The 13,440-nt window shown below is 60.4% G+C and overlaps 1 protein-coding gene across 2 annotated transcripts in view; it reads left to right on the top strand.

The window, feature by feature from the left end:
- Nucleotides 1–10,265, top strand: part of PLCG1 (phospholipase C gamma 1) — a 35,119-nt gene extending 24,854 nt beyond the window's left edge. The window contains exons 14-32 of one of the 2 annotated variants that reach the window (XM_059038591.2): nucleotides 112–234; nucleotides 316–417; nucleotides 498–685; nucleotides 927–1,127; nucleotides 1,199–1,318; nucleotides 1,407–1,587; nucleotides 2,366–2,443; nucleotides 3,253–3,356; nucleotides 3,534–3,630; nucleotides 3,871–3,940; nucleotides 4,390–4,547; nucleotides 5,886–5,982; nucleotides 6,075–6,299; nucleotides 6,373–6,521; nucleotides 7,370–7,484; nucleotides 7,602–7,763; nucleotides 7,881–7,969; nucleotides 8,067–8,254; nucleotides 8,425–10,265. In XM_059038591.2, the coding sequence (XP_058894574.1) occupies nucleotides 112–234; nucleotides 316–417; nucleotides 498–685; nucleotides 927–1,127; nucleotides 1,199–1,318; nucleotides 1,407–1,587; nucleotides 2,366–2,443; nucleotides 3,253–3,356; nucleotides 3,534–3,630; nucleotides 3,871–3,940; nucleotides 4,390–4,547; nucleotides 5,886–5,982; nucleotides 6,075–6,299; nucleotides 6,373–6,521; nucleotides 7,370–7,484; nucleotides 7,602–7,763; nucleotides 7,881–7,969; nucleotides 8,067–8,254; nucleotides 8,425–8,467 (2,490 nt within the window). In that variant the 3' untranslated portion in view covers nucleotides 8,468–10,265. The remainder of the gene's footprint in view (nucleotides 1–111; nucleotides 235–315; nucleotides 418–497; nucleotides 686–926; nucleotides 1,128–1,198; nucleotides 1,319–1,406; nucleotides 1,588–2,365; nucleotides 2,444–3,252; nucleotides 3,357–3,533; nucleotides 3,631–3,870; nucleotides 3,941–4,389; nucleotides 4,548–5,885; nucleotides 5,983–6,074; nucleotides 6,300–6,372; nucleotides 6,522–7,369; nucleotides 7,485–7,601; nucleotides 7,764–7,880; nucleotides 7,970–8,066; nucleotides 8,255–8,424) is intronic. The other variant, XM_059038592.2, reaches the window with a different exon arrangement.
- Nucleotides 10,266–13,440: the final 3,175 nt, after the last annotated feature.

The following is a 13,440-nucleotide window of genomic DNA, read 5'->3' as shown; positions in this document are numbered from 1 at the left end:
GGGCTTTGGGGGCCCCACTCCTCCGCTCCAGCTGTGGGTCCAGGCATGGGTTGAGGAGGTGGGGCTCTGGGCCTGGGGCTGGGAAGCCACGTCGTGGCCTGTCCCCCACAGCACAAGAAGCTGGCTGAGGGCAGTGCCTATGAAGAGGTGCCTACATCCGTGATGTACTCTGAGAACGACATCAGCAACTCCATCAAGAATGGCATCCTCTACCTGGAGGACCCCGTGAATCACGTGAGAGCTGGGCCTGGCTGGGCCTGAGGGATAGGGTGGTGAGGGGGCTCTGTTCACAGGCCTCGCTCCCGCCTCTTCCAGGAGTGGTATCCCCACTACTTTGTTCTGACCAGTAGCAAGATCTACTACTCTGAGGAGACCAGCAGTGACCAGGGCAACGAGGATGAGGAGGAGCCCAAGGAGGTGAGGGGCTGGCCCAGGGCCGGGGGCGGGGCTGGGGTCAGAGTCACCGAGTGTCTCTGCCGTCACCCTCTGCCTTGCAGGCCAGTGGCAGCACAGAGCTGCACTCCAACGAGAAGTGGTTTCACGGGAAGCTCGGGGCGGGACGGGACGGGCGGCACATCGCCGAGCGCCTGCTCACGGAGTACTGCATCGAGACCGGGGCCCCCGACGGCTCCTTCCTCGTGCGCGAGAGCGAGACCTTCGTGGGCGACTACACCCTCTCCTTCTGGTAACCCTCCCAGCGCGTGCACACGTGGATCCGACGCCGGCAGGGGCGGCCAGGTTCCACAGTGCATGACGCACACACACACGTGCAGTTAGCGCGGGGCTCCTAGAGGGCCGCCCCCACCTGAGCCGTCCTCAGGGCGTCTCCTGCCTGAGGCCTGGTGCCTCGCCGCGGGTGGAGCGTAGCCGGTGGAGCGTAGCGTGTGGCCCGGCCTGCTGCTCACTGCCTCCCCGTGTCCCCTCAGGCGGAACGGCAAAGTCCAGCACTGCCGGATCCACTCCCGGCAGGACGCAGGGACCCCCAAGTTCTTCCTGACAGACAACCTCGTCTTCGACTCACTCTATGACCTCATCACACACTACCAGCAGGTGCCCCTGCGCTGCAACGAATTTGAGATGCGCCTCTCAGAGCCCGTCCCACAGACCAACGCCCATGAGAGCAAAGAGTGAGGGAGGGGACGGGGACGGGGCGGGAACCCGGGGGTGGTGGCTGGGGCTGACTCGGGCCCGTCCACAGGTGGTACCACGCGAGCCTGACCAGAGCGCAGGCCGAGCACATGCTGATGCGCGTCCCCCGAGACGGGGCCTTCCTGGTGCGGAAACGGAATGAGCCCAACTCCTACGCCATCTCCTTCCGGTGAGGGGTGCCCCTGTGGGGCTGGGGCGGTACAGGCACGCCTGGTCCGAGCTGCCCTGACCCTGTGTGGCTGTTCGGTCCCTGTCAGGGCTGAGGGCAAGATCAAGCACTGCCGCGTCCAGCAGGAGGGCCAGACCGTGATGCTGGGCAACTCAGAGTTTGACAGCCTCGTGGACCTCGTCAGCTACTACGAGAAGCACCCCCTGTACCGCAAGATGAAGCTACGCTATCCCATCAACGAAGAGGCGCTGGAGAAGATCGGCACAGCGGTGAGAGCCTGGGAGGCAGGGCGGGGCAGGCCGCACCTGACGGTCCCGGGGTACTGTGGATGTGGGGAGCAGAGAGGCCCAGGGGGCTGCGGTGCTGCTGGGAGGGCCAACTAGCCCATCTGGAGCCAGGAAGTCATCCTGGAGGGAGTGGCCTCTGAGTGGCATCTACAGGGATAGGCACAAGCTGGCCGGGTGAAGGGGGGGGGCAGGCGTCCGGCAGAGAGAGCCCTGTGGGCCAGGATGTGGGGTGCGGAGGTCCTAGGGCTCACACAGGGCGAGGGTCTGCCCGGGTCTGGGCACAGACCAGACTTTGTTCCCAGGGCAGGGGGGCATAGGCTACAGAGGCGCGGTTGTGGAGCGAGACCAGCCAGGGAGGAAGGCAGGGCTGTGGGGTGGGAGCCCCAAGGGCTCTGGGCCAGGGGTGTGGCCCTGGGGAAGAGGAAGGGGTCCAGCGCAGCAGGTCCACTTGAGACTCTTGTCCTTGGACCTGGGTGGCCTAGGCGAGGGCTGCTGCCTGCTGGGGCTGGGGTGTGTGAGAAGCGTGCTGGGGGCCTGGGGCAGGCGCAGAGGGGCTTCAGGAACTGAGACTTTGGAGCCGTGGGCGCGAGGGCAGAGAGAGGAGGGGTGAGGCCAGGCCCCTGAGGTTGGGGGACCCCGGCGGACCAGGTGCGCGAAGGCGGCAGACTTGGCCCGGTGAGGAGGGGAGGGGACACGGAAGGAAGCCAGCAGCCACTTTGCCCTCTGGGCGTTAACAAAGCTCCTTCTGTCCCGTTTCCAGGAGCCCGACTACGGGGCCCTGTATGAGGGCCGCAACCCCGGCTTCTACGTGGAGGCGAACCCCATGCCGACTTTCAAGGTGCAGCCTCGGGCTCTGGGCGCAGGCAGCTGGGGAGCGTCTCCGGCTGCCTGGGGCTTGCATTCTCTGCTCAGGGCCGCCTGCGGTCTTAAGGGAGAAGTGGTGTTTGTGGTTTTCCGAGGCCTGAGAAGGGGTGAGGGGTGTGCGGTTGGCGTACGACCGCATCTCTCCCGGGGCCGACCCCTCCCCAGCCCCATCCCTGGGGTCAGCATTGAACCTTCCCAACTACTCCCCTGGTGACCCTCGTTTTCTCCCTGGGGGCAGCGGGGTGGGGCTGGGGCACGCTGGCCCTAAGACGGTGTTCTCTGCCCCTCCCTCCCTCTCTCACCTTGTGGAGCTCTGTCAGGGCTTTTTTCTAAGGGCTAAGGAGCTGTGCCCTTTTCATCACCCCCTTTTCTCAGCAGCCAGGGATCCTGGGAGAAGATTCCTTCTCCTGCTTTGCAGATGAGGAATGATGGGGTCCCAGGCACACCGCAAAGCCTCCAGTCCCAGAGGAGGCACTCAGCACCCGCAGACACTCCCTTCCTAGTCTCCTGGCCCGGCTCCTGGGGCCCCGGGCAGGGGCTTGCAAGGTTCTCCCCGGACCCTGAGGAGCTTCCCTGGCAGAGGCCCTGCTCTCCCGTCCCGTCTGCCCTGGAGCCTCCCACAGGCCCGGGCTGAGGATGGTAGTGAGGCTGGGTCACTGCTGGTGCCGCCTGAGCCCCAGCTGGGCAGTCCCAGCCCACGTGCGTGCACACGTGAGGCCGCAGGTCAGGAGGAGGAGCAGGAGGGCCTGTCTGCTTTGACCGCTGCTTCCCTTTTCCCCGCAGTGCGCCGTCAAAGCTCTCTTCGACTACAAGGCCCAGAGAGAGGACGAGCTGACTTTCACCAAGAGCGCCATCATCCAGAACGTGGAGAAGCAGGAAGGAGGCTGGTGAGCCAGCTGAGAGCCCGTGTTGCGGGGCCAGGCGTCCTGGGCGCCGGTGGCGTGGACAGTGAGAGGGGCTTGGGCAGCATGGACCAGCACAGGCCCCAAGGTGCACCTGCAGGGCTGCCCTCCTCTTGGGGCGGGGGGTGGCTGCTAGGGGTCAGCATGCTGCGGCTTCCCCAGGTGGCGTGGTGACTATGGTGGGAAGAAGCAGCTGTGGTTCCCGTCGAACTACGTGGAAGAGATGGTCAGCCCTGCGGCCCTGGAGCCTGAGAGGGAGGTGAGACCAGAGCCCCGTTGCTGGGACGGGCCTCCCGTCCCCAGACTCCCTTCCTGTGCACACCCCACCACGGGCAGGGTCAGCGTGCCTGTGCGATCACAGCCCCTTACGTGCGGTCCCGTCTGCCTTGCTGGGGCCACGTTCGTGCATTCACACGCCCACTTGTCAGATGTATTTCCCGCGTGTGCACGTGTGGGCGCAGTGGGCTTGCTGACCGTCCGTGGGCTTTGCCTCCCACAGCACTTGGACGAGAACAGCCCCCTGGGGGACTTGCTGCGGGGGGTCTTGGATGTGCCGGCTTGTCAGATAGGTGAGCCCCCAGCCCCTTCTCTGCCCCTTAGGGTCACACAGTCCTTGGTGGCCCTCTTCAGGCCCCAAGGCTGAAAGCCGATGGCCAGACCCCTAAGGGCTGCCCTCCACCTGAGCTCTCCCCATTCCTGGATACCCTCTTTACGCCCAGGCTCCCTTCTTCACCCCTGGCCTTGAGCCCTGCGTGCTCGCCCCGTGCAGGTGCTGTGGACGGTACCGCTGGCGAGCTGACGCCCACGGTCCTGATGGGCTGGTCCCTGGGTTGACAGAGGCTTGGGGACGGGGTGGGGAGGGGTGCGCGGCCCAGAGTGGCAGCGACTTATTGCTGGGCTGCAGCGTCCTCAGCTGTGAGGCGGGACTGGCAGAGCAGTGCCGCCTCCTCGTGGGGTGGGGACTCAGGCACGTCTGTCTCCAGCTCTGCGCTCCTCTCCCTCCCTCCCTCCCTCCCAGCCATCCGTCCTGAGGGCAAGAACAACCGGCTCTTCGTCTTCTCCATCAGCATGGCGTCGGTGGCACACTGGTCCTTAGATGTGGCTGCCGACTCACAGGAGGAGCTGCAGGACTGGGTGAAAAAGATCCGGGAAGTGGCCCAGACCGCGGATGCCAGGGTGAGAGCCTGCCGGTGGCCCTTAGAGCAGCGGGGCAGCCCTGGGTGGGCAGCCCCCGCCGCTAGGCAGGGATCGGAGGAAACACACATGGTCAGCGGTATGGCGTGTTGAGGGTGTGTTGAGTTTGAGGTACCTGTGGGATGTCCAGGTGGCCCTGCTCAGTGGGCCTTTGGATACCAAGGGCAGAGGTGAGAGCACAGGTCGTGGGCTGGAAGCAGGAGTGGGTGCCCAGGGGCTTAGGGATGAGGTGGTATAGGTTGGGAACCGGGCGTGACCTTCAAAGATGGAGGTTTCAAGAAAGAGGCGGGGGGTTCTGATGCGTGGCGGGCTGCAGAGCAGACAGGCAGGGTCAGAACCTGAAGGTGCCCGTTGGAGTTGGCATCAGCCGTGTCAGGTCGTGGCTGGGTGGGATGGCAGTGGGCATCATGGAGAGTGGAAGGCAAGGGCGCAGCCTCTGCAGGGTAGGATGGTGGAAGAATGCGGAGCCCAAGCTGGGTCGAAGGACCAGCCTCTGGAGGAGGGAGGCTCTTCCACTGAGCCTGGGACAGAGGAGGAAGTGCTTACCAGGGTGTGGGAACTCCTGCTCGATGCCACCCCCTGGTCGTTTGGGGGTGGGGTGGAAGGCCTGCAGTACACACCTGTGGCTGCTTTGGAGAAAGGACACCCACAAGCCAAGCCGAGAGGGTTGGGTGCTGAGGATTTTGTCAGAGCAGGGCCTGGAAGGACAAGGCAGGAAGGACCAGGTGGTCGAAGGGATGGATCCTGAGGTCTGGGCTGAGAGGGGAAGGAAGAGTCTGAGAATAGGAGCCCCTTCTGGAAGGAAGTGGGCCTCCAGGGGTCAGAGGACGGGATGGGGGCACTTGTGAGTGGCTTCCGTAGCTGAAGTCTGGCCACAGAGAGTAGTAGGTGGTTGTGTTGAGTGAGGGGAACTAAGGGGTGAGGCTTCTGGGCCAGGGCGGGTGGAAGGACGACAGTCCTTAGGACACAGAAGATAAGCCCGAGTCCCCAGCGAGGTCACAAGGAAACGGGGAGGCAGCCTATGTGCCTGAGGGAGGCTTGGGTACTGAATGGTCACAGCATCACTGCGGGTGCATCCAGCTCAGGGCCCTGGGGTGTCAGTGGGGCCCAGGTGGTGGTGAGGATTCCACCCTCTTAAGTCTTGGAGGGCATGTGTCCTCAGAGGCAGGGAGGAGAGAGGACGTTTCTGGGGTGAGACTGGGGACGGACTGGGGGGTCTGGAAGGTGTGGGTGGGCATGCCCCACGTGGCTGGGGTTTTCCCTCTCCTGGTGGGGGGGTGGGGGGGGTCCCGCCTGGGCTCAGGGCCTGTGTGTCACCAGCTCACTGAGGGGAAGATGATGGAGCGGAGGAAGAAGATCGCCCTGGAGCTCTCCGAGCTTGTCGTCTACTGCCGGCCTGTTCCCTTCGACGAAGAGAGTAAGGGTCTGGCCCAGGGGCAGTGCGGGGGTCTGGCCCCCAGCAGTGCCCAGGTGGGCGGGCTCTGTGAGCGCTCTCCCTGTTTGACCCAGAGATCGGCACAGAACGCGCCTGCTACCGGGACATGTCATCCTTCCCGGAAACCAAGGCTGAGAAGTACGTGAACAAGGCCAAAGGCAAGAAGTTCCTCCAGTACAACCGGCTGCAGCTCTCCCGCATCTACCCCAAGGGCCAGCGGCTGGACTCCTCCAATTACGACCCCTTGCCCATGTGGATCTGTGGCAGTCAGCTGGTGGCCCTCAACTTCCAGACCCCAGGTGAGGAGGTGGTCCATGGGCGGGGTCCTGCCGGGCAGCTGGGCTGGAGTCCACTGTAACCCGACTCTTCCAGACAAGCCTATGCAGATGAACCAGGCCCTCTTCCTGGCCGGCGGGCACTGTGGCTACGTGCTGCAGCCGAGCATCATGCGCGACGAGGCCTTCGACCCCTTTGACAAGAGCAGCCTCCGAGGGCTGGAGCCGTGTGCCATCTGCATCGAGGTGGGAAGGGGATGCTCTGCTGGGCTCATTCCAGAATCAAGGCCGGGGTGCTGGTTAACGCCATGGGGCAGGGGGCACTGGACTGTCCTGGAGCTCGAGGAAGATGTAACTGTCTTCTGAGGTGGGCGTGTAGCTACCGGCCTCCCCAGTGGGGCTGGGCTCTGACCAGCACAGGCCAGAGGCAGCTGGCTAAGTGTGGACAGTTCTTGGCACTAAGGAGTCAGGCTATCCAGTAAGGCCAAGCCATGGAGAGCCACTGCCTGGCAGGAGTGGGCAGAAGACAGGCAGGAAGCTAGTGCCAGTGGTGAGCTAGCGGCCCACCAGCGGGAATCAGCTAGATGGCACTTACTTCCTGGAACGGGGCTTGAGTGAGACGGAGGCCCCATGCTGCCCCTCGAGGCCCCAGGCCTCTCTCTGCGGTCACACCCTTGAGGCCCCCGGTGAGCAGCCGTGATGAGGGCAGCTTGGTGCTGTGGGGTTCAGGTGTGGGGCCTGAGTGATCTTGGAGGAGGAGTGAGGACAGCATGGGGGGTGAGCCACGTTTCTCCCGGAGAGGAGCTCTCTCTTTTATTGTTCTAGGGGGAAGTAATTTTTAAATTTTCATGTTAAAATAGACATGGATTGCGTGTGGAGTTGATTGCAAAAACTCAAGTGAAAATTTTGTTTAAGGCTAGGACTTCTAAAAATGAACTTTTGCTGTGGCAGCTGCTCTTAGAGCCTGATGACTTGAGGGACTTAGTGGGCAGTGTCCCTGGGGCCCAGCAGAGGGCGCACTGCCTCCGCTGGGTAGTGGGGACTTGGCATGAGTTGGAAGGACCATCCTGGGCCCATCTTTGCCGGCCTTACAGGTGCTGGGGGCCCGGCATCTGCCGAAGAATGGCCGAGGTATCGTGTGTCCTTTCGTGGAGCTTGAGGTGGCCGGTGCTGAGTATGACAGCACCAAGCAGAAGACGGAGTTTGTGGGTGAGTCTCCTCTCCCCGCTCACCGTCCTCATCCTCCAGGGCACTGAAGGTCCCTCCGCACCTGTGATCCGTCCTCTCCTGGCAGTGGCCTGAGGCCTTTTGCCCTTGCTTTCGCAGTGGACAATGGACTGAACCCCATGTGGCCAGCCAAGCCCTTCCACTTCCAGATCAGTAACCCCGAATTCGCCTTCCTGCGCTTTGTGGTGTATGAGGAAGACATGTTTAGTGACCAGAACTTCCTGGCTCAGGCTACCTTCCCTGTGAAGGGCCTAAAGACAGGTGAGGACTTTTCCTAGAGACTCTGCGCCCCCCCCCCCGCCTAGATCTGGCTTGTGGATGAGGGGGGGGCTTTGCTCACCTTCCCCTTGGGCTCAGGGCCAGGCTTTCTCCTCCTAGGATACAGAGCGGTGCCTTTGAAGAACAACTATAGTGAGGACCTGGAGTTGGCCTCCCTGCTCGTCAAGGTCGACGTTTTCCCTGCCAAGGTACCTGTGGCCAGGTGGGGCGGGGCGAGTGCCGGTCCCAGCCTCACCGGGGGCCAGGCGGCCGCTGATCCCCCCTGTGCATCTGCCCCTGTTGAAGCAGGAGAACGGCGACCTCAGTCCCTTTGGGGGTGCGTCCCTGCGGGAGCGGGGCTGCGACGCCTCGGGCCAGCTGTTTCATGGCCGGGCCCGGGAAGGCTCCTTCGAAGCTCGCTACCAGCAGCCATTTGAGGACTTCCGCATCTCCCAGGAGCATCTCGCCGACCATTTTGACAGTCGGGAACGAAGGTGAGGGGGTGGAGGCGAGGTGGCCAGTGTGCAGCCTGGAGGAGGGGGCCTGAGAGACGGGAAGGAGTGGCCGGTCTGCCTTTGGTTCCTCTCCCTCCTGTTGGCCTGTGGGCTGTCCCCCTGGGCTGCAAGGCCCGCTGCTGGTAAGGACACTCTCCCCTTCTGTCCAGGGCCCCGCGAAGGACTCGGGTCAATGGAGACAACCGCCTCTAGCTGTGCCCCAGCCTCGTTGAGAGCAGCGGGTGCTGTGCACCTCACGGAGGGCCGTGGACTGGGTTCCTGGGAAGCTGCCTGCGTGGCAGCCTTCCTGGCCTTGCCGCCTGGAGCCTGGATTCCAGCAGTGGACGCTAGACGGAAAGCATGCCGTTAACGAAATGTATCACTCACTATTCGGGGCCTCCATGCCCCAGCTCTGGGTGAAGGCAAAAACTGTACTGTGTCTCGCATTTAAGCACACACATCTGGCCCTGCCTTCTGGAGATGGAGCCTTCCATCTGTGGGACCAGGACCACGGCCGCAGCCTCTCAGAGAGGCTGCCTCAGCCTGCGGCACGAGAGTCTCTGAGGGGGCCACTGACATTCCTGAGAGGAGGGAAGGAGGAGTATCTTTGCTGGGCTAGGGCGACGAAGTTTACATAGTCCTGTAGCTTTAAAACCACAGCCGGGCAGGGAGGGAGGGTAGGTGTTCCCGCAGTTCGGCCCTGGAGCCTGGGCGGAGGAGCACAGGGCCTGCCTGGAGAGGAGGATGCAGCACAAGGGCACGTTGCCCATCCCACGACCAGGAGCACCACCCAGCCTGACAGACGCGGGGCCACGTGGGAACATAGCGGCATTGGGCAGCCGGGTTGCGGAGGGTTGCCCCGAGAGGGCCAGCGGAGGAGACTGAGCCCCGGGTGCCACCTGGAGCGGGGACAGTGACGATGTGCCCAAGGCCACAGCAGCACCCCCAGAGCCATGGGAGGACGAGGGCCCTGGGGCCGGATGCGCTGGGCTGTGGCGCCACCTGCCTGCGGCCTGGAAGCAAGCCTGAAGCACCTACTCACCATGGTGGACCTGTTTGTGGGCGCTGGATGTGCTGGGCGGCGACTCCTCCCACGTGGTCAGCGAGGATGTGCCTGCGTTCACACCACGGCCCCCGAGATCCACAGCAAGGCGACAGCTTGGTCAGGACGATCGGTGTCAGTGGGGCCAGAATGGAAAAGCCGGTCACCAAGGCAGAGGTCAAGCTGGGCACTGTCCCCGTACGTTCAGGAAACTCCTGCACACAAGTAACGTGTCGTCCCTCTGCAAGGCACCCTCCGCAGCCCCAGCAGGCTGGCTGTGAACCCCACATCAAACCGAAGACCACTTTCCCTGTTGTATTGAAAGACCTTGGATCTGAATCTGCCGGATGACAGTGCAAGGGGACGCTGTCTGAGATGATCTCAAGTATTTGTGAAATCATCAATCAAATCCTGTTAGTAGTCATACAGGATGTTGGAGTATGGAATTTTAAAGTTTATTTTTTGCACACTATTTCTCGCGATCTTCATTACTTCACATAGGATGTATGATTTTCTACGTCTTCCACTTTGACCTGAAAGCTGCTTGGTGAGGGGGATTGGGGAAGCAGAATGAATGAACTTATCTGTGCACTGTGGCAGAACTGTTATTTTTATGGATTTTACAGCTCAACAGTGTTACCTTTTCAAGATTTATATATACTCTTCAGAAGAACCACTGAGCCGTTAAAGCCTTGTTGTTATTCGATCCTAATAGTGATTCAGTTTTCTATAGCTTACTTTTAGGATAGACGGTAAATTATTTAACATTATATTAAACTTTCCATATCATGGACTGTAAACCGAAGATTATACAATATTTCTGAGAAAACGTATTGACTTATTTAAACTAATTCTCAAGTTGTATTTGAAAGTATGACCTCACAGTCAGCTGTCCTTAGCAAACATGTCTATATATGGTTGCCAACGTTTGGTTTATAATTTAAATGTTAATAAAAATTTTAAATTTTATTGGAAAAGCTTTCCTTCTGAAAAGGACTATAAAAAAATAGAATTAATTTTTCTTCTCGATGGTATTGCTCCCCACCCTTGGAGGGAAACGTCTGAGAGGAGAGCGGTGGTGGGCTGCCAGCCCCGCTGGCAGGGCTTGATTTGGGATGTTAAGCACCGTCAGGAATGGGCGAGGCGGGGTGGGGGGGAGTGGGGAGGAGAAGACAGAGCAAAGCCTGTTCTGGTGATGGAGGTCTCTTTAAAGGCAAGGAGAACACAGGGTGCTTTCCCTCAGGGAGGAAAGAGGGATTAAGGAGCTGCCGGCCTCGTGGGGGACAGGCAGCGGGTGCTGAAGGTCACTCACTGCTGCACTCAACGGCAGTTTGTGTCCAGCTGGTGAGAAGACCCAGGGAAGGCGACGGAACGCTGGGGAGGACAGAGGCCGGGGTCCAAGCCCATGGGCGGGAAGGTGCTTCAGCATAGCCAGCATTCAGCTCACACAAACCCGCTGCCCGCACCTGGGCGCAGGGCTGGCCGTTTGCTAGCTCTGTTGCCCTATTAAGATCTAACTACCAGGTAAATTATCCTCATGTCCTTTACCCTTTAACTTGTGTGTTCTTCTGGAGGCTCGGCAAAGCCTGCTGCTCTCTGGAGACTTGTCACCTAGGGACGCTCGCTCGCTCACCTGGTGGTTATTCTGCAGTAGAAGCAGGTGAGGAGTTTCTGTTCACCTCCCAGATCCAGCAGATCTTCCCTCTGGGCTACGGGGAGGTGTGAGGCCACTTCCTCCTCCAGTTCTTCCACCGAGGGTGTGGCAGCATCGAGTGCAGCTTGCCTGTGAGCAAGCCCAGGTTTCCACGGGCAGCCAGCTTTCACGGTGAACAGGAAGTAACCAGAGTCCCCTTCCCAGTTGCGCAGAAACCTCGCCTTAAAAAAAAAAAAAAAAAAAAAAAAAAGCATTCAAATGTACATTTCTGGGTGCCACTCTGGTTGCCTCTGTAGCTTGCAGACAAAATCTCTGTGCCTAGAACACGGTTTAATGAGCCCTGCCCTTCCCTTCCTGTGGCTATTTTTGTAATGGTCTGTGCTGGTGCGGATTGAAAATGATGCTGTACAGAGAAAAGAGCTGCCTGCCTGATGGATGGGTGGGGACAAGCATAGTAAGCCAGCCCAGGAAGGCTGAGAAGATCTGTCACTGAAGAGACGCAGGTAAGTGTAATCGGTTGGTTGGTAGAATGGTCATTGGCACACCACCCTGGTGTGATAATGTGGGTAGGTACCCAAGCATGGTCGCTGGCCTCAAGATTTTTTTGAAGACAAGCAAGCCCAAGGTGGATTTAGTTGTCAGTTCAGAGCATCCCTTTTCTGTATGACAAATCAGACCAAGACATACATTCCCCAAGTTCTCAGATTTGGGGCCAGTCCTGGTCCATTGTAGACCCCCTCTGAGTACCATCCACCTGGAGAGCTGGGATCACAGTTTGAAAATGTTTCCTGTCGTCTCTGAACTAGAGCAGCCGGAGCGCCCCTGCTCGGGTTCTTGCTGGCCCCTTGGCTTTCTTCCTGGAACTTCGTGGTCTGACTCAGAGGAGGGTGGTCTTTTCCCTCGGATGAGAAGCTGGTAGGTGGGAATTAACCTAGGCTTTCCTGACCCGTGTTTTCCCAGAGTCTTATGGGCAGGAGAAGAAAGCTTTTCTAACCAGTGACGGAAGAGGTTCTGTGCTGGCCGTTGGGTAAGGAGCCATCTGCGCCATCATGTGACTTCCCTGGCTGTGGGTGTAGACCACGTTCATTTTCCCAGGACAGCCCTGCTTTACTGGCTCCGCCGTCTCAGGCGGCCTCACTGACCTGAGACTCGCCTCCTCCGGGCTCTCCTACGATAGCCAGGTGACTGCCTTTGCCTTTCACCGCAAGCGTCTTGATTCTTCTTCCTAGTGGAAAGCAGGGCAGCAAATTGGAGCAAATGCACAGATCAGCATCACCTCGAATTCCTCCAGACCTGACAATGGTTGAATGACCCAGGAGGCCCAGCGTTGGGGGGGCGGGGTGGTGGTGCTGGGGGGAGACCCTCACTTGGGATGGGACGTCCTGGCCCACGGTGGGGAGTGGCCTGCCTCACCACACGCGCACACAGCACCACCTACAAGGACAGAGGCTTTCTGTAGCCTGACCAGAGGGCTCAGGTCAGGAAGCCCCGCTCCACGGGCTGCCCTGCAGGGAGGAGAGAGGAGCGGTTTCTGGCCTCGTCACAGCCCTTGACAAGGGTCTGTGGTCTTGAGCGCTGAGGGCAGGGCCTCCCCCGGCCCCCCACCTGAACGTCATCACCCACGGCTGCGCCTAGGGCTAGATACTCACCGGCCTTCCAGCTTGAGCTCGTCATCTCTCACCACCTCAGTTCTGTTGGGCGAGAAAACAACGCTCAGTAGTACCAGGTCACCCCACCAAACGAGCTCATGGAACAGAACGCGGTCGTCCTCCTGGCCATTTCAGTTGAACTGATCAAGTCCTGTCTCAGCCTGAGAGTCCTCAGTGGGTCTTCCAGGGTCAGTCTGGGGTTCTGTTCCCCGCTGGAGGCCACTGCAGCGGGCCCAAGGACACCCACGGTGACCCCTGGCTGCCACTGCTGCCCACTCCGTCGTCCATGGTTAGGTCCTCTGCGAGCTGCTGCCTGTGTCTGCAGCCACCACGGGGTCAGCTGACTGGCTTCAGGGTTCCACACGCAGTTGGTCTAGCTCCCGAGGACTTGCTTTTCAGCACAAAGCTGCTTCCCCAAGACTTAAGCTGGCCTCCAGAGGGCCAGGTCAGGAACAGGGCCTGGTGTGTCCCCGCCCCAGGGGCTTTGTCAGGGGCCCCTTTTGCCATTGGCACAGGCCCTGAGCGTCACCCCAACAAGATTCAATTGCTTTGAACACTAGAAGTTGGCCTTTAATCCTATTCCTTCAAGGCCCCAGGGTCCTTAGACATTCACCACCCTCTCCTAAGCCAATGACAAGCTTATCAGTACCCTCCTCCCAGACGGCTGATGGCTCCAGGTCTGACTCAGTTTCCCTTTGTCTAGCATAATTCTGCCACGCTGCATGCACTTCCTGCCCCGAGGAGGCACTCCAGTGACCCTGCACGTGCTAGACGGGCGACCTGCAACTTTCCTGGAGCGCCTGAGGGAAACTGCCCCACTCACCCTTCCATGTTGTGGGTC

This window comes from Kogia breviceps, chromosome 14, assembly GCF_026419965.1.
Source record: "Kogia breviceps isolate mKogBre1 chromosome 14, mKogBre1 haplotype 1, whole genome shotgun sequence".
In the NCBI taxonomy this organism is placed as follows: Eukaryota; Metazoa; Chordata; class Mammalia; order Artiodactyla; family Physeteridae; genus Kogia; species Kogia breviceps.
The sequence above is the reverse complement of the archived record's forward strand: the minus strand, read 5'-3'. Positions and strand labels throughout refer to the sequence as shown.